General features: G+C 44.1%; 1 protein-coding gene across 1 annotated transcript; it reads left to right on the top strand.

Moving 5' to 3' along the window:
- Positions 1–6,925: 6,925 nt before the first annotated feature.
- LOC119267800 (probable folate-biopterin transporter 4) lies at positions 6,926–12,341 on the top strand. Its single transcript, XM_037549246.1, has 7 exons — positions 6,926–7,267; positions 7,935–8,062; positions 9,236–9,457; positions 9,543–9,995; positions 10,082–10,279; positions 10,657–10,794; positions 11,820–12,341. Exons 1-7 carry the CDS (start codon positions 7,166–7,168, stop codon positions 12,079–12,081), a joined length of 1,503 nt encoding a protein of 500 aa, XP_037405143.1. The 5' UTR covers positions 6,926–7,165; the 3' UTR covers positions 12,082–12,341.
- Positions 12,342–21,641: the final 9,300 nt, after the last annotated feature.

Raw genomic sequence — 21,641 nt, forward strand, 5'->3', positions numbered from 1 at the left:
TTCAACAGGGGACGGGTGAACCACATTAGCGTGGAGGAGGTTGAAGCTCAGCCCGATGCAGTAATAGGTAAGTTTTTGGTTAAGTCATTTACTACACTCGTTCTTTTTGATACTGGTGCATCGCATTCATACATCTCAAGGGGATTTGTGGATAAGTATAACCTACCAACCCAAGCCCTTAGGTCACCCATGTTAGTAACCTCACCCAGAGCAGAGTATGTGGCTAGTCTATGGTGTGATCGGTTACCATTAAGGATTGGTAACTATGTTTTCCCCTCAGACCTAATAGTATTGGAATCTCAAGGATTGGATGTGATATTAGGCATGGATTGGTTATCAACATATGAAGGGAATATTGAGTGTGCTAGTAAGTTAATTTTGCTTACCACCCCAGAAGGGAGAAGGATCAAGTATGTATCCTGACATGTGCCAAAGAGGACTCAAGTAAATTGCTTAACAGGAGTTGTGCAGGAGGAAGTACCAGTGGTAAGGGATTTCCCTAATGTATTTCCAGAAGAGTTGCCAGGCATGCCACCGGATAGAGATATTGAGTTTTTGATTGAGCTATTGCCAGGCACAGGGCCAATATCAAAGAGACCATATAGGATGCCAGCAAAGGATTTGGTGGAAATTAAGAAGCAAATTAAGGAGTTACTGGATAAGGGATATATTTGCCCAAGTTCTTCGCCTTGGGGATCGCCAGTACTACTAGTGGAGAAGAAGGATGGATCGTTAAGGATGATTGTTGATTATCGAGGATTGAATGAAGTAACGATCAAGAACAAGTACCCACTACCAATGATCAATGATCTGTTTGATCGATTGCAAGGAGCTAAGGTATTTTTCAAGATCGATCTGCAATCAGGATACCACCAGTTGAAAATTCGAGAACAGGATATTCCTAAGACAACTTTTACCACCAGGTATGGGCTGTACGAGTATACCGTTATGTCATTTGGTCTGACTAACGCACCTGCCTATTTTATGAACATGATGAACAAAGTGTTTATGGAGTTCTTGGATAAGTTTGTCGTAGTGTTCATTGATGATATCCTGGTTTATTCGAAGAATGAAGAGGAACATAAGGAGCATTTGCGTTTGGTACTTGGAAAGCTTAGAGAACATCAATTATATGCCAAGTTCAGCAAATGTGAGTTTTGGTTGAAGGAAGTAGGATTCCAAGGAGATGTTATATCTAGAGAAGGTATAGCAGTAGATCCCGCTAAAGTTGAAACCGTGACCAAGTGGGAAGCCCCAACAACAGTTGGAGAGATCCGGAGTTTTCTTGGACTCGCAGGATACTACCGGAGATTTATTGAGAATTTCTCAAAGATTGCGAAGCCTATGACTGAGTTGTTAAAGAAGGACACCAAGTTCATATGGACAGAGGAATGTGAGGCTAGTTTCCAGGAGTTTAAGAAACGTTTGGTTACCTCACCAGTGTTGATTTTGCCAGGCCAGACCAAAGATTATGAGGTGTACTGCGACGCTTCACGTCGAGGACTTGGAGCAGTGCTTATGCAGGAAGGGAGAGTTGTTTCATATGCCTCAAGACAACTGAAGCCTCATGAGTTGAATTATGCCACACATGATTTGGAGTTAGCAGCCGTAGTGCATGCATTGAAGACATGAAGACATTTTCTCATTGGAAATCATTGTGAGGTGTACACGGATCATAAGAGTTTGAAGTACATTTTCACACAGAAGGAGTTAAATCTCAGACAAAGGAGATGGTTGGAGCTTATCAAGGATTATAATATGAAATTGCATTATCATCCCGGAAAGGCTAATGTAGTAGCTGACGCATTAAGCTGTAAGAGCCATGTCAATACATTAATGACGGGAGAAATACCCAAGGAGTTAGCAGAAAATCTTCGTGAACTATGTTTGGAAATAGTTCTGAGAGGCTATGTAGCAGCATTGGAGATTCAGTCAACCTTGATGGATAAAATCAGGGAAGCTCAGAAGGCTGACAAAGAGATTGCCGCTATAAAGGAGAAACTGAGCAAAGGAAAAGCTAAAGGATTTCGTGAGGATGAGCACGACACCCTATGGTTTGAAGACAGTGTTTACGTGCCCAATGACCCGGAGATCAGGAAGTTGATTTTGCAAGAGGCACACGACTCACCGTATTCAATTCACCCAGGAAATACCAAGATGTATCTGGATTTGAAGGATATTTTCTGGTGGACCGGAATGAAGAAGGATATTGCCGAGTATGTAGCAGTTTGTGATGTATGTCAGAGAGTAAAGGCAGAGCATCAGAAGCCAGCAGGATTGTTACAACCATTGCCGATACCCGAATGGAAGTGGGATAAGCTAGGCATGGATTTTATCACGGGATTACCCATGACTCGTTCAGGCTATGACTCGATTTGGGTTGTAATTGATCGATTGACGAAATTAGCTCATTTCATCCCAGTAAAGACCACTTATACCAGTGCTAAGTTGGCAAAGATATACATGACCAGGATCGTATGTCTGCATGGAGTTCCAAGGAGTATCGTATCGGATAGAGGAACCCAGTTTACGTCAAAGTTCTGGAAGCAGTTGCACGAAACTTTGGGTACCAGGCTAGAATTCAGTATAGCTTTTCATCCACAGACAGATGGACAGACCGAGAGAGTCAATCAGATTTTGGAGGATATGCTGAGAGCTTGTGCGCTAGATTACAGATCTAGTTGGGACGATAATTTGCCATATGCAGAGTTCTCTTACAACAACAGTTACCAAACCAGTTTGAAGATGGCCCCTTTCGAAGCTTTGTACGGAAGGAGGTGCAGGACACCGTTATCATGGGACGAAGTTGGAGACCGCCAGTTGTTTGGGCCTGACTTGATTAAAGAGTCTGAACAGAAGGTGAAGTTGATTCGCGATAGGCTCAAGGTAGCCCAGTCCAGACAGAAGAGCTATGCAGATTCTAAACGTAAGGAGACAGTTTACGAAGTCGGAGATAGAGCTTATCTTCGAGTATCTCCACTTCGGGGAACAAAGCGTTTTGGAGTTAAAGGGAAGTTAGCACCACGATTTGTAGGACCATATCGAGTTTTGGAACGTATGGGAGAAGTGGCCTACAAGTTGGAATTGCCCGAAGGATTGTCAGGAGTTCATGATGTGTTTCATGTTTCTCAGTTAAAGAAATGTCACACGGAGATGACTGATATACCGTTGAGAGACATAGTGCCTTTGAAAACTATTCAGTTGGATAACGATTTGACCTACGAGGAGAAACCAGTTAAGATTCTCGAGTTTGCCAGCCGAGTTACCCGCAACAAGGTTATCAAGTTTTGCAAAGTTTATTGGAGCCACCACACGGAGGATGAAGCCACTTGGGAACGAGAGGAAGATTTGCTCAAAGACCACCCTCACCTATTTTCTAGCCAACCCGAATCTCGAAGGCGAGATTCATCTTAAGGGGGTAGGTTTGTAACATCCCAAATTTTCAATTTGGAATGTTATACATTAGATCATCATGCATATTATATTTTATTTTGCATTTTGGTTTATCCTAGAAATTCTATGCAACTCAATGACCCACGGAGAGAGTTGGGGATTTCGTTATTTTCATATTTGAGTTCTCTCAAATTTTGAGAATAGGATCATTTGATTTTATTTATTTTATCATCAATTATTCCTATTACAATAATATCAGAGAGGGAATAAAATGACTTTCCCAAAATAAAGAAATATTGAGGATTTAATAATAAAATCAAATAAGATTTTATTTGAGAGTTTTTCGGTGTTTTATTTGAATTTAGGAAAAATGTGCGTTTTTCAAAATTGCATTTGGGTCCCAAATAAATGTTCACCTTGTGCGGCTTGATTTTAGAAGCCCGTGAAAATTTATTTCAGAATTTTTGGAGTCCGTTTAGTATTTCTTTTTATTTTTTTCTTCCGAGTGGAATAAAAAAAATACGAACCGACCTAGGGGCCGTGTCCGACCCGGACTCCCGGCCCACTAGGCTTTATAAGCCGGGGGGTGGGGGGAGCCACCCGAGCCCAGCCACCCGCGCCCCGCCCTAGCCGCCGCCGTCGCGCACCGCCGCTGGATCCCGCCGCCGAGATTCGTCGCGCCTCATTTTCCGTGCCGTCGTTAAAAAAAGAGATCGACGTTCGTTGTTTTTTTCTTTTTCTCGGATTAAATCCGCGATTTTTCTGATCGCGATTCCTGATCCGATTTTCGTTTTAGTATAACTTTTCGTTCGTTTATCGGAATCATGCGATTCAAGCGCCCAGGGATTCGTCTCGAAACCCTCTATCCGTTTAACCAACTTAAACAAGGTTTTACTACTGTAAAATTTGCCCTAGATCCAGATTACTAGAACAAAGTTGTTTTCTTTCGCCGTTTAACTTTCGTTGCTTCGTTCGATTTGATTCTTTTTGCCACCGGAGTTCTTAAGTTGAACCTTCTAGTTAGATCTATTCTTTGAGTTTTACCTGTGCATTAGATGAGTACTTATTGTATGCTTGTTTGTTTGTTTGCGATAGAGTACCCGGAGTGCGCCGCTTGTTACTTCGAATCGCTAGGTTTCCCGGATCATCAGCAAGGCAAGTAAGACTTTGATCATACCTTTTCTACTACCCAGTTTTATTGCATTAGATCAATCCTCACACATTGCATGATTAGGATCTAATTAAATTGTGGGATGGGAAGTAGTTGAGGTAGTACCTATTATCTGTTATTATCAAACCTTTGGGAGTTACTTCTACGTTTGCTTATTTTGCCATGCTATGCTAGTAGACGTGGATTGGGTGAGTGATATCCATGACAGATGTGAGATTGTTAATTAATGGTTCATCTAAGGTGGCAACTTAAACACACATCTGGGTGGATTGAGGCACCTGGGTATTCCAGGACTTGCCTATTTTCTTTTGGACCGCCACCTAGGCTCAAAGGGATCATGAGACTATTCATACTAGAAACTTCCGTGTGCAGCCACAAGCTATTATGGGCTCTAGCATAGTTGACTAAGTCGTGCGAACTCTTATAGTGGTAGACTAGCAGATGTAGGGGATGTAGGTGGTACGGTCTACCCGATCGTAAGGTGCTAGCGCTTCTGAAAGACTATGTCTCGGTCATCCGTCTTCTCAAACACCATGTAGTGCGAGAAACCAAACGGAGGCGATCGAGTCTTGTGGGAAAAAATGCGCAAACCTCTACAGAGTGTAATAAACTAATCATGGTTAGCCGTGTCCCCGGTTATGGACATCTTGAATATCTAGTACTTGGATTATCATGTGAATCTCAACATGTTACTCTAAATTAATTTTGTTGGGTTATGTTTAATGATGATGCTTAATTGGGATTGAGAATGCTGTCAACCATTCTCAATGTTTAACAACTACCATGATAGTTAAATAAATTTATTCCTTTGTAGTAGAGAAAAATTGGCTTTACGCAAAACTGTAACCATAGAGCTTTCCACCAGCCAAATATGCATATAGTATAGCTATTTCATTCCATTACTCTTTATGTGTTACCTTGCCAGTATATTCCATGTGTTGACCCGTTTTCGGGCTGCAACGTTAATGTTGCAGACTTTTCAGATGACGATTAAGGGGTTTTTAGGTCGTGGTTCTATACTCAGTGATGCCGTTGGAGTTGGTGGACTAACTTATCTTCCAAGCCTTCCGCTGTTATCGTTATTAGATGGCCTTAAGCCACATTTATTGTAATAAGTTTTCTTTTGAGACACTCGATGTAATAAATGTGTGATTGCCACTCTGCTATAAATCCTCCGAGTACTGTGTGGTGTCAGCATTACTGATCCAGGGATGACACCGGAGCACAGAGATCAGACTGTTTGAGGTCTGGTCGCTACACTACCCCATTTCGTCTCAGTCTCATGCCAACTTACTACTATATGGTGACCATCACCATGGCTAGTGGCGGAACTTTAGCATAATCTAAGAGGGGGTCATTACATGAAGGGAGCAAATTAATAGGGAAGGAGGAGCTAATCCCTATTCTAAACACTAGTTAGGCCTAAAATATAGCACTTTTTCAATGGGTGCAAAAAATAGTGGGGCCGGGGGCATGGCCCCTGTCGGTTTGCATGAAGCTCCGCCATCAACCATGGCCACATCACGGGAGCTTGATGTGGGCCTCTCTCTATGAGAGTTCCTCCTTCCATGGCTTGCCAAGGAGGTCGGCATCACATGCCGACCGTCTGCTATCGACAACTCCTTCTCTTGCGTAGTCTATCTTCCCGGTCGTGCTACACTCGCCCGCTAGATCCCGACGACCCCGATGTGTTGAAGAACTTAGCCGAAAGTATATTTCCCTCACATTTGTTCATGCTCACTTATGTCCCTTTACTGTTGATTCATGTATGTGAATTATGACTTACCATTTGTGGCATCCAGATTATTTGTTCATTTGAACTTGCAAATTAAAATGTTGTTGAACTTTTTTGATGTTCAAACTTAAAATGTTTGAATTACATTGATGCAACATGGACGTACAATATAGTTTATATGCACAATTATAGCAAAAAATATGGGTGACAACATTTGAAGATACGAGATTTGGTAAATTTAAGTTTGAGCATGGCCTCCGCAGCCTTGAAAAAAAATACGAAGGACGCTCTGAAATGGTTTTGAAAACCACAATATGACAACTCTACTAGATCTCTAGACGGAGATCATGAAGAATGTTCATGAACGAATATCCAGTAACATTCCCCTTGCATGGTGGATGGATAGTTTTATCTCAAGTGACCTCACAAGCAAGAATATCTATTTTTTTTATAGAAAATGGATGGAGGAAAGGAGGCACAGATTTTATCTTAGCTTACACGGACCGTCCTAGTCAACGGAGCTAGAGCAACGCTTTGCTGGAGCTCCCGACGTGGCAGAGTCTGAGTGGCTGTCCAAAACCGTCGCGCCAATCAAACGGCACATGTCGATGAGCTGTGACACGGCCAGGCACCGGGCGTGGCGTCTCAGTCAGCCCTCACAAACCCCGTCAAGCCGGAGGACATCCATCCTCCGACGTCTCCGTGCATGCGTCATACGGGCAGCGCATTCCCGCATCTCTTGCACCGCCCTCACTCCGGTCCGTCTCTCTCCCCCACTTCCGATCCATTCAGACGCCGAGATCTCCCCGGGGGTTCATTTTGCCAGATCAGGAGGGGCAAATCCGTTTCGCTTGTTAGTCGGGACCATGGCGGAGGCGGCGCCGGCCTCGCCGTGGTGGGCGGGGCGGATGGCGGCGGCGTTCGGGGCGCCGTTCCTGTGGCTCGTCTGCCTGATCTACTTCATCCAGGTCTCTTCCTCTCTCCCGGCACCCTGACGCTCCTCGTGACCGCACTCATTTCTCCGTACACGCACCGTCGATTTAGATAGATCTGCCGCTCATGTGCGTGTCCGTAGGATCATTTCGTAATTTATGTTTCCAGAACACGCAAGATGATGAAGGATTCTTTTTGTAGACAGCACGCTAATTTTATCTTGTTGCGAATGTGAAGCCCGTGCTGCCAGAGTAGCTTGAGATGGACGTCTAGCGTTTATATGCCGCCAAATCAGTCACTGTCTGTATAGAGAGACTCAATTGCGCTTAAGAAATTCGGTTAGAATCGATAAGTCATTCTCTGCCCCATGGAAATGTGAAACTATCCGAGTGTTGGCGAGTCTTGGCCTTGGATTGTGATGCCTTAAAACTACTTGATGTGGTAATTGCACAGGATGCTGAGCATTGGTGGCATGTCAAATACCTTAAGGTAGCATGTAGGGGGCCAAGGTTGTTCATTCATATCCTTAGCACTTGTTCAACTTGCATGCTTTGGCGATATGTCTCGGTTGCAAATTCCATGTCTGAATTCAGCATAACTAAAGAGGCCCTCCTTCAAATCTGTTTGTTTTTCTTGAATGCTTCACAAATAAGAACATGTTAACATTTTAAACGTTCTAATATGTATTCTTCAATGTTTTAGGGTTTCAGATCTTTTGTCTGGACAGCTGTCTCATATCAAATGAAGGACATCATGAAGCTGTCACCCTCAACATCACAGTTTTTGGTCTCTGCTGCATTTTTCCCTTGGAGCATAAAACCTATATATGGGTAATGTTACCTTTTCTTCTTTGCTTTATATGAAGCGAAACTTACCGACAATTTAACCTTGGTTGATGCAAAATAATCATTCTTCTCCTTTGCCTATATCTTGGGATATAGATATTTTAACTAACTTTTTTGTTTCCAAATGTCACGAGTCTTACATCTCAGTTTTCAGAATTACGCTTTTTTCAGGCATAAGCTTAGGTATTGTTTGATATTGGTGTCCACCACAACACAAGTTTATTACTGGACTTTTATGGAGCTACTATAGATACATAATTATTCCACCAGAGATAATTTTTTTTTTCAATTTCTGATTAATTACAGATTACCGTGAATAGAACCTATCACTAACAATCTGAACATAGTTTGTATTCAAGTTATCTTAACAGAAAATTGATTAACAAGAACAGTTCATTTGTAGACATGGGCACATGACAGTAACATGGAAATGCAAAAAGGAACACATCACAGAAAGTATTTCCCACATCTGTTGGTCAAATAGCTTTGTTGCTGCAAATTAAGGCATTCAGCGGTACTAGTACGTAGGCCCGTGTAATATCAAACTCATAATCGGTTTTCTAGCTAGTGTCCATGATCTATGGTTGTCCTAGTACTCTCCTGTCCACAGAGTTGCGCTGCTTTTTGGCAGTGGTGTTGTTGTATGCATTAGTATGTTGCATCAAGCCAGTGGCAGTTAGTTTGCACCAGCTGGCTGTCAAGGTGGCCAAGGACATAGGTGCATCGTAGGCCTGTAGCAGAAGACGGTCATGTGTCAGACAAGGATTTGCAGCACCAAGGAAACGGGAGGAAGGGCTGCAAGTCTAGGATTAAAGGAGTCCAACCATGAGGAGTTTGTATCGTGCTAGGAAAAGTCAAAGATCCAAGCATCCACTGTAGAGATGCCATGTATCTATGTTTCAGGAAGAAACAACCAATCTTTTCTCTCTGAAATAACCTCTCATCCAACCTATGTCTACCAATATCTTGCAGCATTGCCATCTGGCTATGTTCAGTACGTTAGTTATCCTGTTGTGGATAAAGGTTCACAACGTGTTGCTAACAGCTGTAAAACTTCCATATATGCCTTGGTACATGCATTACTGGACATGTTGCTGACCGCCCAATAAAAAAAATCCTGGTTTTACTTACTCACCCATATATCAATTGTACTTGCAGGATTGTGTCGGACTGTATTCCAATTAAGCAGAGGAAGCGTGTACCCTATTTGATCATTTCTAGTGGTCTTTCTCTATTTCCATGGCTTATCATTGGGCTGTCAGAACATTTGAGGAGCTCAAGCAATCTTTTTACGCTAATGTTGATTGTACAGAACTTGGGATCTGCCATGGCAGATGTTGTTATAGATGCAATGATTGCAGAGGCAGTTCGATCAGCAGGGTGAGTAATATGGTGCATCTTGTCTCACCTTGTATAATAAGTACTCCAATACAATGCCTTAAAACCTGAATTATTCTCTTTTCAGGCCAGAATTTGCTGGTGATCTCCAGTCATTATCTTGGTCATCAATGGCTGTAGGGGGGATATTTGGGAGCTTATTGGGAGGATACGCATTGTCCAATCTCCCAATAAATGTTATTTATATTATTTTCTCTGCTCTTCCACTGTTCCAACTAGTTACATGTGTTTTCGTTAAGGAATCTCCAAAAGGATTTGAGAGCACGATAGATAATGCTGCACATGATCATGCTGATGATCAGAATATTGATAGTGCTTTTGCTGGACAAGGCTCAGGTGAATCTTTTAAATATGCGAGCACTAGGAGGCGAAAGGGTGCTCGTAAAAAGAACAAAAGGAAAACATTGTCCAAACGACCTGAAGGTCATGAGAAGCACAATAATTCAGTTAATTTATACTCATCTCTGAAATCAGCCTTCTTCAGTTTATGCACAGCTTTTAAGCAGCCAGCAATTCTGCGGTAATTAACCCTGCAATTTCATTTTCTCTGATGTTTGCATCTTGCACCGAAGAGCTTAATCGGTAACTTCCTTTCTTTTTCTCTAGACCTATGGCATGGTTTTTCCTTTCAAATGCAGCAGTTCCAAATATCTCAACAGTAATGTTCTATTATCAAACGGAGGTTCTACATCTGGAGGCATCCTTCTTAGGGACTGCACGTGTGATTGGGTGGTTCAGTCTAATGCTTGGCACATATATCTACAACCGCTACTTAAAGCATAAAAAACTCAGGAATATTCTTATGTAAGTCATTTTTTCAAGCTGTTTATCTTTTCCAAATGTCAACACACTATCTATATTAGTGCCATATAGTTTGTTTAAAGGAAGTTGAAATGTTATGCATATATGCTTAATGTACTGACTGAAATTTTCTATGAACTTTTCGTAAGTTGGCTGTCCATAATTCGATGAATTGGACTGAATTTTCATCTTGGTATTTTTGGTATAAACCATTTATTGATCTCGATCAGTGTTTTTGTGAGTGCAAGTGCATGCTCTTTTATTAATGTTGTTAAAAAACTGATGGGGGTAATTGGCTAGAATGTAAATCTATTCACTTGTTTGAAGTTGTTAGGTACTTACATGTGCCACCTTTAATAGTTGCTGTCCTTATTTTACAGGTTTGCACATCTTGGCCTTGCGATAATTACTGTACTGGACATTTTACTGGTGTCAAGATTACATATGCAGTATGGAATAGCAGACAAATACATGGTGCTGTGGGGCTCTGCTTTGGCTGATGCAATCAACCAATTCAAGTATATCCTCTAGCTGACATTTCTTTCATACTCATGTGAACTACTCCCTCCATTCCCTTATACAAGGCCACTATGAAAAATACAATTTGCATCTATACAAGGCCACTAACAGTAATCGAGGCAAAATTTAATGATGTTTTCTCATACTAGCAACTTGTTTAATACTTGCATGCATGTGGTCATAATGACACTGTGCTACTTCCTTCTCATTCCTTCCTTGCATGCATGCTGGCATATTAATGATCCCAGTTAACAAGAAAAGTTAGCTTGCAAAGCAATCATTAAATTTTACCTTGGTACCTGTAATTTGAGTTTGTGGCCTTGTATAAGGGAATGGAGGGAGTATTACCTCCATCCCGAAAAGCTCGTCTTAGATTTGTCTAGATACGAATGTATCTAGACACGTTTTAGTGTTAGATACATCCGTATCTAGACAAATCCAAGACAAGCTTTTTGGGACGGAGGTAGTAGATTGCAAACCATTAACTGAGTTTCTGCTTGACCTGTAGTTTAGAAAACCAGTTTGAGATGCGTTTCTGTTAGAAACCCTAAGTTGCTGCCCAGAGTTACTGATCCTGCATTGACTAATCTTGCATTTAAAATATTTTAGTGTTGTGGCAACTCATTAGTCACCAACTTAAACTTCTTTGTTTCAACTAAAACTAGACAGATACAGTCATACTCTTATTTATTTATTTCCTTTATTTGGGTGAGCGTCAATCAAGTGGCCCTCATGAATGTTTCTTGAGCTCATGGTTAAAGTGTGACCTGTATGTCATAAATTTCTTTAGATGACTGTATGTTCTTTTTTGCAACTGAGGAAAATTCTTCACTTTATCCAGTATAATAATTGACATTAGTTAGTAGGTTCATATTGTTCTCTTAATCAAAACAACTGAAAAAATGAGGAAATTGTTCAATCTATCCAGTATGAATCCATTATTGTACTCATGGCTGAAGATCTGACATCTTACCTACACATTTTACACAATAGTGATTCTAACTTTATTGTCTTCATTTGGCAGGATGATGCCGTTCCTAATCCTCTCGGGACAACTTTGCCCACCTGGAATCGAGGGCACACTGTTTGCTCTGTTCATGTCCATTAACAACCTCAGTTCGACATTAGGTTCATTCCTTGGAGCTGCATTGACGTCAGCTTTGAACATCTCGTCGGTACAGTTTGACAATCTGGCACTCGGCCTAACTGTTCAGCTGATGGGCACTCTCTTACCTATTGGATTTTTGTTTCTGATTCCAAGGGACGTCAGGGGACTAACAACATAGGAAAAGGGATACAGACCTGATCGTCATTTTTTCTGGACTGGTCTGGTCTGCATTCCCCAGTCTTACTCATACATGCATATAGAGAAAGCAAATTGAACCCAGCAGGAAGGTAGCTCAGTTTTGTTGAAATATGTATACAGGCATATACTAGCTGACATTACAAAGCGTTAAGCAATGGCAAAACTGTGTAGCAAATGTACTTGCAAGAACATGTGTTACATGGAAAGTGTTATTGTTTATGATTTAGCTTTTGATGTATACATCTGTCTGTCTATCTACCTACACTATCTATCTATCTATCTATCTACCTACCTACACTATCTATCCTCTCTCTCTGTCTATCTGTCTCTCTCTCTCTCTGTCTATCTGTCTCTCTCTCTCTCTCTCTCTCTCTCTCTCTCTCTCTGTCTAATATTAAAATCTCTACCTGTAGCTCTGTGATCCAGTATGTTTACACTGTCAAATTGAGCAGTGAATTGATGCATATATTTGTTATGCTTGCGAGTGTATATTACTTACTGATTGCGCTAGAAGTATGAATAAATTGCTATTGAAAACTTGAGTATATTACCAAAAATTCAAATTAAATACTCCCTCCGTTCCTCAATATTTATCTTTTTAGAGATTTCAAATGAACTATCACATACGGATGTATATAGACATATTTTGAGTGTAGATTCACTTATTTTGCTCCGTATGTAGTCACTTGTTGAAATCTCTATAAAGATAAATGTTTAGGAACAGAGAGAGTAGTATGTTGCTGAAATTGCGAAGGCTATAATTGTTTTGATTGTACAACATCTACATATGGGAGGCAATCTCATCATCTCGATGCAAGAGGTGAGCTGAATCAAATTTGCCTCATTCCATCTTTTCAACCAAACACAAGAGCGAAACAATAACATTTTATACCTTCAACCAAACACCAAACAGATGAATGAAACCGACTCGTTTTAATCATGAAACTCCATTCCATTCCATTTGGCTCCTCATTCAAACACACACTTTGTTGCTTCTCCCCACATGCACGATCGGTCGGGATGAAGAAGACACACATACATTGACCCATGAAATCCTAGACCCTGAACTGAGAAACTCGGCAGCACAAGTGCACCAACTATTGAGATACTCATCGTCCCGTGAGGGAAGTGGAGGTGATGTGTTGTCCTCCCGTGTAGAGCGTACCAACCTGCGGCAGCTCCATCTCCTGCTGCATGCCTGACAGTGGCCAAGCAAAGGCAGGCCTCTCTAAAGTTGTACTCCCTCCGTCAAGTCCTTTTAAAGATTTCATTTAATATAGACTACATACGAAGCAAAATGGATAAATCTATACTTTAAAATACGTCGATATACACCCGTATGTAGTTTATATTAAAATTTCTTTAAAAACATATATTTAGAAACGGGAGGAGTACTAAAATAGTAGCAATTAATCTGGATCGGAGGGAGCAACATTTTTTTTGAAATACTTGCGCTTTGAGTCACTGGTTCATCTTTCCCACCATTTTTTTCCTACCGTGCTCCTCCTCCTCCTCCTCCACTTTAATGATGGTTGTTCAGTCACTACTCACTAGTAGAAAATCGAAGGATATAAAGGAGATTCCAGCCGCCACCTTAATCTGTCTTAAAGTTCTGGGAAGGTCAATTATTTTGGAATGAAGGAAGTGCATCAGAAACAGAACTAAGTGCCTCTCTTGCACAAAGACGAGCAACACTATTAGCACTATGTCCAGAAAAAAATAAGCATAAGAGCATCTTTAAGCGATCCCTTTATCATTTAGCCTCTAAGGACATTTCTAACCGAACCCCTAAAACTTAGTGAAGTAACAGGTTTTAAGAGCATCTTTAAGCGACCCCTTTATCATTTAGCCTCTAAGGACATTTCTAACCGATCCCTTTATCATGTAGCCACTAAGTTTTTGGCCGGACCTAGCCGATCCCCTAAATATAATGGAGTAAATTTATGTTTTTCTAAACTTAGCAATTCTAGTAAAAATGCAACTACACATTGGCACACATATATAAACTAAACATAAATTTGAATGTTCAAGCAAATTATAAATATAGTTTACAAATCGAATTTAAACACGCCGAATGGTTCAAATGTAGCAAATAGCATTTCATAGAACAATTAGGACCCGCTTAGACGTTGCCAATGATGCTCAACAAGATCTTGTTGGAGCTGAGTATGAACTTGACGGTCCTCGATCTTGCAATACCCCTCAAGGAATGTCAAGATCCTGTTTTTTTTCGAAATAAAACGAGACTTTATTCATTAGAGATAATCACTATATCGTTTGCGAGGATCATTACAATTCCATTCGGAGGCTCCTCGAACCAATCCGAAGTAGAAGAAAATCTAGCTAACCTAGCGAGCTCATGAGCTACTTTATTTGTCTCTCTATTACAATGTTCGAATCTAGTTGTAACAAAATCACAGGCATAGTGAAAACAATCATCAAAAATGCCGCCGCCATACCCGCCGACTGTCCTCTGTCCTGCATGGTGTCAATCACTTCCCTCTCGAAATAGGCTTTCGCCCCGCTTTATAAATAAAGCAACAAACCAGAGTACATGGCCGAATGATACAATATGGTGGGGAGGCCCCCTTACACAACAGATCAATAGATAAAACATAAGCCTAGAACAAACCTAACACCTCGCCGAGGCACGGACAGGAACCCATAAGCTCAAAGACAACGCCCCCAGGAGGGTTACGGCACGAAGCGTCGCCGCTGCCGAGTCTGAGAGCAGACAACGATTTTCACCGTGAGCCCTGGCTTAGGTACTGGATCCACGACGCCGTCTTCAAGAAGCAAGCAACACCCACAGGCGTCGCCGTCGCCGTCGCCGGTGCCAGAAGCTCGGAGCTTTCGCTCGGTCACTCGCCTGCACCACCACGAGGAGACGAGACCACTACCACAAGGGTCAAGTTTGCACACCCCAGATCTGGGCACTGCCAGAGCAGTCCTGGGCCTCCCGCCACTACATCCCTAGTCGCTCTCATGACCTAAAGATGGAGCCACCACCGCCACCATGGAGCCTACCAGAAAGCCAACCGTGAGACCCGCCGTCTGGGGCCGCCGCCCCGGCATCCATGCCCTAGGAACTGCCGACCATCTTCGTCACGGGCACCCGACCACAATAGTAAGAGTGAAAGGGACCACCTTTCACCCCTAGCCCGGCATCAGCCAGCGGGTTTGGGTCGGCACCTCCATAGTAGGAGGCGCCCATGCCTGTGTCCCCATCCGGTCCCGGTGGACCAGGGGGAGACAACCCGGTGACTACCGACGGCCATAGCGAGCACGTTCGAACGACGCCATGTCCGTGGTCAATGGTGCCGATCCGTCCCATGGCACGGCGACGCCCGACGAGCAACCTCGGACCGACGCCACCACAACGCAACAAGAGAGAAGAGCACCAACGCACAACCTTGCACCCGTGCGGACCAAGTCGGCTCCCTACACCTGCGCGCCGACGAACGACATCCACCACCGCATACTGGATCCGCACCGTCACAACACGCCGGAGAGACAAACCGTCAGCACCAACCTCCTGAAGCACGGACCACCCCTGCCAAGGAGCAGCAGGCCGCCCCACTGCCGCCCGAGGGATCCCGAGCAGCACCACCTCGTCGGACCCGCGTCGCCCTGCCAGATCTGGCCCAGATCCAGGCTGCCGGCCGGAGTCCGCCACCCACCATCCCGCCCGCCCGAAGAGCGAGCAGCCGCTCCCCGTGGTGTCCTGGACCGGGCCGCCATGGCCCGCCGCCCGCCCGGCCTCCAGAACGGGCAACCCGACGGCGCCCGCATCCGCCAGAGAGCCGCCGCACGAAGCCGCCACACAAACCGCACACGCGCTTGGCCCGCGCCGCCCGCGCCGCCACGCACCCCGTCACCACCCACATATGCTGTCGCATCGCCGGCCCCTCGCGAGCGCGGCGCCCCTGCCCGGCCAAATCGTCCCGCGCCAACCCTAGGCTGAGCAAAAAAAGGGGAGGGGGAAGCTTCCCACCGGCGCCGACGCCACCAGGGCTTTGCCCAGCGGCGGTAGTCGGCGACAGCGGGGGGAGGGAGACGGGAGGGGAAGAGGGATGCCGGCAGCTAGGCTTGCCCCGCTCGGCCGTCCGTGAGGGCAACACGAGGGGGAGAGGGGAGGGGGAGGGTGCCAAGCCCTCCACTCGTCCACCTCAATCACTTCCAGGTTGTCTGAATTAACGATAAGGCAATTACACCCTGCCCTTTGTGCCAGTGTTAGGCCAAATTTGAGAGCTAAGGCTTCTGCCATCAGAACATCCGCACAATAGTCAATCTTCCCATTTCCTCCAGCGATAAACCTATCTTTGTCGTCTCTCAGGACCGCCCCCATTGTACCCTTCAGCATGTCGTGATCAAAGGAAGCATCAACATTAAGTTTCACATGCTTCTTTTGTTGGGGAACGTTGCATGGAAAACAAAAAAAACTACGCACACGCAAGATCTATCCATGGAGATACATAGCTACGAGAGGGGGAGAGCATCTACATACCCTTGTAGATCGCTAAGCGGAAGTGTTTATCAACACAGTTGATGTAGTCATACACCTTCACGATCAGTCCCGATCAAGTACCGAATGTACGACACCTCCGCGTTCAACACACGTTCATCTCGATGATGTGTCCTCGCCTTCTCGATCCAGCAAGAGAGGCGAAGTAGTAGATGAGTTCTGGCAGCACGACGGCGTGGTGACGGTGGTGGTGAAGAACAATCTCCGCAGCGCTTTGCCAAGCACAACGAAAACTATGACTGAGGATTAACTAGAGGGGGCGGGGTTGCCAACACATGGCCTGGTGAATCTTAATGTGTTCCGGGTGCTAGCCCTGCCCCTCTATTTATATGTTGAGCCCTGCAGTCGTTTCTTGGAGAAAGAGCCTCCTCAAAGTCGGTTTAGCCCGCAATGCAAGAGTCCTTCTCGGACTCCAGGACCAGACGCCAGGGTCCTTGGTGTCTGGCCCCAAATGCTAGGGTCCCTGGCGTCTGGCCCCTGGCCTCCACAAAACTTCCTTTTGCACCTTCCTAAAGCCCCGTGGGCTTTACCCCTTGGCCCAAATAAAGTGTTCTCGCACCAAAACATTTCGGGAAACATCCAAAACCCCTTCCGGTAAATTCCGGAACCCTTCCGGAGACCAAACACTATTATCCCATATATCAATCTTTACCTCCGGACCATTCTGGAGCTCCTCGTCATGTCCGTGATCTCATCCGAGACTCCGAACATCATTCGATCACCAACATACATAACTCATATAATATTATATCGTCAATGAACGTTAAGCATGCGGACCCTACAGGTTCGAGAATGATGTAGACATGACCGAGATGATTCTCCGGTCAATAACCAATAGCGGGACCTGGATGCCCATATTGGTTCCTACATATTCTACGAAGATCTTTATCGGTCAAACCTTTATGACAACATACATAGTTACCTTTGTCTGTCGGTATGTTACTTGCCTGAGATTCGATTGTCGATATCTCCATACCTAGTTCAATCTCGTTACCGGCAAGTCTCTTTACTCATTCCGTAATCGTCATCTTGTAACTAACTCCTTAGTCACTTTGCTTGCAAGCTTCTTGTGATGTTGTATTACCGAGAGGGCGCAAAGATACCTCTCCGTCATTCGGAGTGACAAATCCCAATCTCGATCCATGCCAACTCAATAGACACCTTCAGAGATACCTGTAGAGCATCTTTATGATCACCCAGTTATGTTCTGACGTTTGATAGCACACAAGGTATTCCTCTGGTGTCCGGGAGTTGGATGATCTCATGGTCGAAGGAATATGTATTTGACATTAAGAAAGCAGTAGCAATAAACTGAATGATCATATGCTAAGCTAACGGATGGGTCTTGTCCATCACATCATTATCCTAATGATGTGATCCCATTATCAAGTGATAACACATGTCTATGGTTAGAAAACCTTTGTTGAGGAACGTCACATGGGAATTTTTTCCTACGCTCACCAAGATCAATCTAGGAGATGAGCATCTATGAGAGGAGAGATTGCATCTACATACCCTTGTAGATTGCTAAACGTAAGCGTTAAGAAACACGGTTGATGTAGTCGAACGTCCTCGCGATCCAATCACGATCCGTCCCGCGAACTCCCGATCTAGTGCCGAACAGACAACACTGCTACCTCTTGAGCACTGCGTTGGTTTTCCCTTGAAGAGGAAAGGGTGATGCAGCAAAGTAGCGTAAGTATTTCCCTCAGTTTTTGAGAACCAAGGTATCAGTCCAGTAGGAGACTACACGCAAGTCCCTCGTACCTACATAAACAAATAAGAACCTCGCAACCAACGCGATAAATGGGTTGTCAATCCCTTCACGGTCACTTACGAGAGTGAGATCTGATAGAGATAATAAGATAAATATTTTTGGTATTTTTATGATATAGATAGGAAAATAAAGATTGCAAAATAAAATAGATTGGAAACTTATATGATAAAAGATAGACCCCAGGGCCATAGGTTTCACTAGTGGCTTCTCTCATGATAGCATAAGTATTACGGTGGGCGAACAAATTACTGTCGAGCAATTGATAGAAAAGTGCATAATTATGAGAATATCTAGGCATGATCATGTATATAGGCATCACGTCCGCGACAAGTAGACCGAAACGATTCTGCATCTACTACTATTACTCCACACATCGACTGCTATCCAACATGCATCTAGAGTATTAAGTTCATAAGAACAGAGTAACACATTAGGTAAGATGACATGATGTAGAGGGATAAACTCAAGCAATATGATATAAACCCCATCTTTTTATGCTCGATGGCAACAATACAATACGTGCCTTGCTGCCCCTGCTGTCACTAGGAAAGGACACCGCAAGATTGAACCCAAAGCTAAGCACTTCTCCCATTGCAAGAAAGATCAATCTAGTAGGCCAAACCAAACTGATAATTCGAAGAGACTTGCAAAGATAACAAATCATACAGAAAAGATTTCAGAGAAGAATCAAATATTGTTCATATATAAACTTGATCATAAACCCACAATCATCAGATCTCGACAAACACACCGCAAAAAGAATTGCATCGAATAGATCTCCAAGAAGATCGAGGAGAACTTTGTATTGAGATCCAAAGAGAGAGAAGAAGCCATCTAGCTAATAACTATGGACACGAAGGTCTGTGGTAAACTACTCAGATATCATCGGAGAGGCTATGGTGTTGATGTAGAAGCCCTCCGTGATCGATTCCCCCCTCAGGCGGAGCTCCGGAAAAGGCCCCAGGATGGGATCTCTTGGGTACAGAAGGTTGCGACAGTGGAAATAGGGTTTCGTGGTGCTCCTGGATGTTTTCGGGGTATATGGATATATATATAGGAGGAAGAAGTAGGTCAGTGGAGCTGCAAGGGGCCCACGAGGGTGGGGGGCGCGCCCAGGGGGGCAGGCGCGCCTCCCTACCTCGTGGCCACCTCGCTTCTTTCTTGACATCTACTCCAGGTCCCCTGGATCATGCTTGTTCCAAAAATAACTCTCTTGAAGGTTTCATTCCATTTGGATTCCTTTTGATATTCCTTTTCTACGAAACACTGAAATAGGCAAAAAAACAACAATTTGCACTGGGCCTTGGGTTAGTAGGTTAGTCCCAAAAATAATATAAAAGTGTATAATAAAGCCCATTAAACATTCAAAACAGATAATATAATAGCATGGAACAATAAAAAATTATAGATACGTTGGAGACGTATCAAGCATCCCCAAGCTTAATTCCTGCTTGTCCTCGAGTAGGTAAATGATAAAAACAGAATTTTTGATGTGGAATGCTACCTAGCATAATTCTCAATGTAATTTTCTTTATTTTGGCATGAATATTCAGATCCGAAAGATTCAATACAAAAGTTTAATATTGACATAAAAATAATAATATTTCAAGCATACTAACTAAGCAATCATGTATTCTCAAAATAACATGGCCAAAGAAAGTTCATCCCTACAAAATCATATAGTTTGGTCATGCTCCATTTTCGTCACACAAGAATGCTCTCGTCATGCACAACCCGATGACAAGCCAAGCAATTGTTTCATACTTTAGTAATCTCAAACTTTTTTCAACTTTCACGCAATACATGAGCGTGAGCCATGGATATAACACTATGGGTGGAATAGAATATAATGATGGGGGTTATGTGGAGAAGACAAAAAAGAGAGAAAGTCTCACATCGACGCGGCTAATCAACGGGCTAGGGAGATGCCCATCAATTGATGTCAATGCAAGGAGTAGGGATTGCCATGCAACGAATGCACTAGAGCTATAAATGTATGAAAGCTCAATAAAAGAAACTAAGTGGGTGTGCATCCAACTTGCTTGCTCACGAAGACCTAGGGCATTTGAGGAAGCCCATTGTTGGAATATACAAGCCAAGTTCTATAATGAAAAATTCCCACTAGTATATGAAAGTGACAAAACAAGAGACTCTCTATCATAAAGATCATGGTGCTACTTTGAAGCACAAGTGTGGAAAAAGAGGATAGTAGCATTGTCCCTTTTTTCTCTTTTTTGGGCATTTATTTTTTTATTTGGTATTTTTTATTTGGGACAATGCTCTATTAATGATGTCGGTGTATAAAAGTAGGGGCTCTCCTTTTGCACCCCTTTACTTGTGCACGGGCAGTCAGAGCCGCGCCCACGGCCGCATTGAGGAGGCAGAGGAGGGATGCCGGAGCGCAAGACAGCGAGAGCAACGCCAAGACCAGGGGCGTAAAGAGAGCAAGAGGGCGAGGTGGACTCCCCCGGCGAGAGTCTTGTCGGGGCGGCTTCCACAGCCCCGGCAAAATCCTTGCTGGGGCAACTTTCCTGACGCCAGCAGAGCGCGCCACCCTTGAGCCCAAGGGTTTCCGACGTCATCAGCCACATCAAAACCAAGGCTCGGGAGGCACATGCAAATCTTTGTGGAGATCATAAATACACAAGATCAGATGAGAACTAGAAGACGATGATCCTTGGCGAGATCCTTGCCAAGGAAATCCACGAGACCCCCGACAAGATCCTTGCCGGGGACGACCGCAGTGCCACGGAAAGACCCTTGCCGAGGACATCTGCGGGGCCGCAGCCAGGCCCACGTCTGCCAAGACTCCACCGCCGCTCCCATGCAGCTGCTAGCTCAACCAGCTGGGCAGGCGTCTGCGTGGCAGCGTGCGGCCTCCACACCGACTCAGCAAGCACCTGCGTGGTGGCATGCATATCTTCGTGAAGGCTCCGCCATCATGCCAGCCCAACAGCCAACCAACGTGGCGCTACAACGCCTCATCAGCTCGGACACGCGTCAGAGCTAGGCGAGGCGGCGACAGCTGGGACGAGCTTCCTTGCCGTCCCCGATAAAGCAAGAGGGGCACGTCGGCAGCGCATTAAATGCGTTTGTCCGACGGTGCCAGAGGATAGACTCAGCCATAGTGCACCTTTCCACCTCCTGTGTGCCACTGTGGCGACCCCTTTTGTCTATAAAAGGAGGCCCGAGGCGTACTAGAGAGGGATTCAGATCTTTGGAACTAGAGAGACACCGT

The sequence above is a fragment of the Triticum dicoccoides genome, chromosome 3A (genome assembly GCF_002162155.2).
Source record: "Triticum dicoccoides isolate Atlit2015 ecotype Zavitan chromosome 3A, WEW_v2.0, whole genome shotgun sequence".
Taxonomy (NCBI): Eukaryota; Viridiplantae; Streptophyta; class Magnoliopsida; order Poales; family Poaceae; genus Triticum; species Triticum dicoccoides.